This window comes from Aplysia californica, unplaced genomic scaffold (assembly GCF_000002075.1).
Source record: "Aplysia californica isolate F4 #8 unplaced genomic scaffold, AplCal3.0 scaffold00388, whole genome shotgun sequence".
Lineage (NCBI taxonomy): Eukaryota > Metazoa > Mollusca > Gastropoda > Aplysiida > Aplysiidae > Aplysia > Aplysia californica.
Window position 1 is genome coordinate 590,091 of NW_004797658.1, and position 1,167 is coordinate 591,257.

At 49.6% G+C, this 1,167-nt stretch overlaps 1 protein-coding gene across 1 annotated transcript in view; it reads right to left on the minus strand.

The window, feature by feature from the left end:
* The window catches only part of LOC106012487 (B-cell lymphoma 6 protein homolog), a 47,738-nt gene extending 47,305 nt beyond the window's left edge, over positions 1-433 (minus strand). The window contains exon 1 of the mRNA XM_013085571.1: positions 349-433. Within this exon, the coding sequence (XP_012941025.1) occupies positions 349-433 (85 nt within the window). The remainder of the gene's footprint in view (positions 1-348) is intronic.
* Positions 434-1,167: the final 734 nt, after the last annotated feature.

Sequence of the window (1,167 nt, forward strand, 5' to 3'; positions counted from 1 at the left end):
TGTGTGTGTGTGTGTGTGTAATACACAAGCACATACACCCACCCACACATACGCAAACATACACACAAACACACACATACAAACACACACATGGACAAACACACACAAACGCATACGTCCGTTAATTTATCAAGGGGTCTCTTTCCTCTGTTTCTCTATCTATCTATCTATCTATCTATCTATCTATCTATCTATCTATCTCGTATCTATCTATCTATCTATCTATCTAATACCCCCCTCCGCTTTCCAGCCCCATCCCCTACCCCCAAATCTCAGTTCCTCACGACCCAGATATCCCCTCTGACAGTGCCACAAGTAACGAGGTATGTTTTTCCACAATATCTTTACCTCCACCATTGATGTGTTTGCCGTCTGAAGTGTCGCTCTTTGTTCTAGAGCTCTGTAGATATGTGATGGTGTGGGCGATCTGCATGGGGGAGAGACACGAGGAGGGGGGAAGGGGAGGATGAAGGAGGTGGGTGTGATTGAGAGAAGAAAGAGCAGGGGGATATAAAGGAAGAGGGGATGGAGAGGGTGATTAAAGTGACAGAGGAGGGTGTAAGAGACAGAAGATGGAGGTATGAGGGAGACAAGGAGGAGAGGGGTGAGGAAGAAAAGAAAAAAAGTGATGAGGGAGAGAAGGAAGAGGGGGTGAGGGAGAGAAGAAAGGAGAAGTGAGGGAGAGAAAAATAAAAGATGAGGGAGAGAAAAGGGAGATGGTGTGGGAGGGAGGATAGAGGGGGTGAGCGACAGAAGGGAAAAGGGTTGAATGAGAGAAGGAGCAGACGGGTAAGAAGAGAGGAGGGATAAAGAGCAGACGAGGAGAGGGGAGTGGGGGAGGGCGGCTGAGGAAATGGGAGAAGAGAAGAAGACAGACTTAGAAAAAAGGGGGGACCCGGGAGTGAGAGGAGAAAAGGAGGTAAGGGAGAGGAGAGATCGAGGGAATGAAAGGAGGGGAGGAGATGGATGACTATCTGAGGCGTGAGGAGGGGAGGGGGTTCGTCGTGGGTGTGGCAGACCTGCATAGTTCAGAGGTCATGAGATACAGAGAAGCCAGCATGTTACGCACCTCAATGTCTTCCTGTGACGGTTTGAACTCGGTGGGAGCAGAATATCACACCGGTCACGGCTGTAGGACATCAACGCAGTTGAGAAGTCCCCGCTACC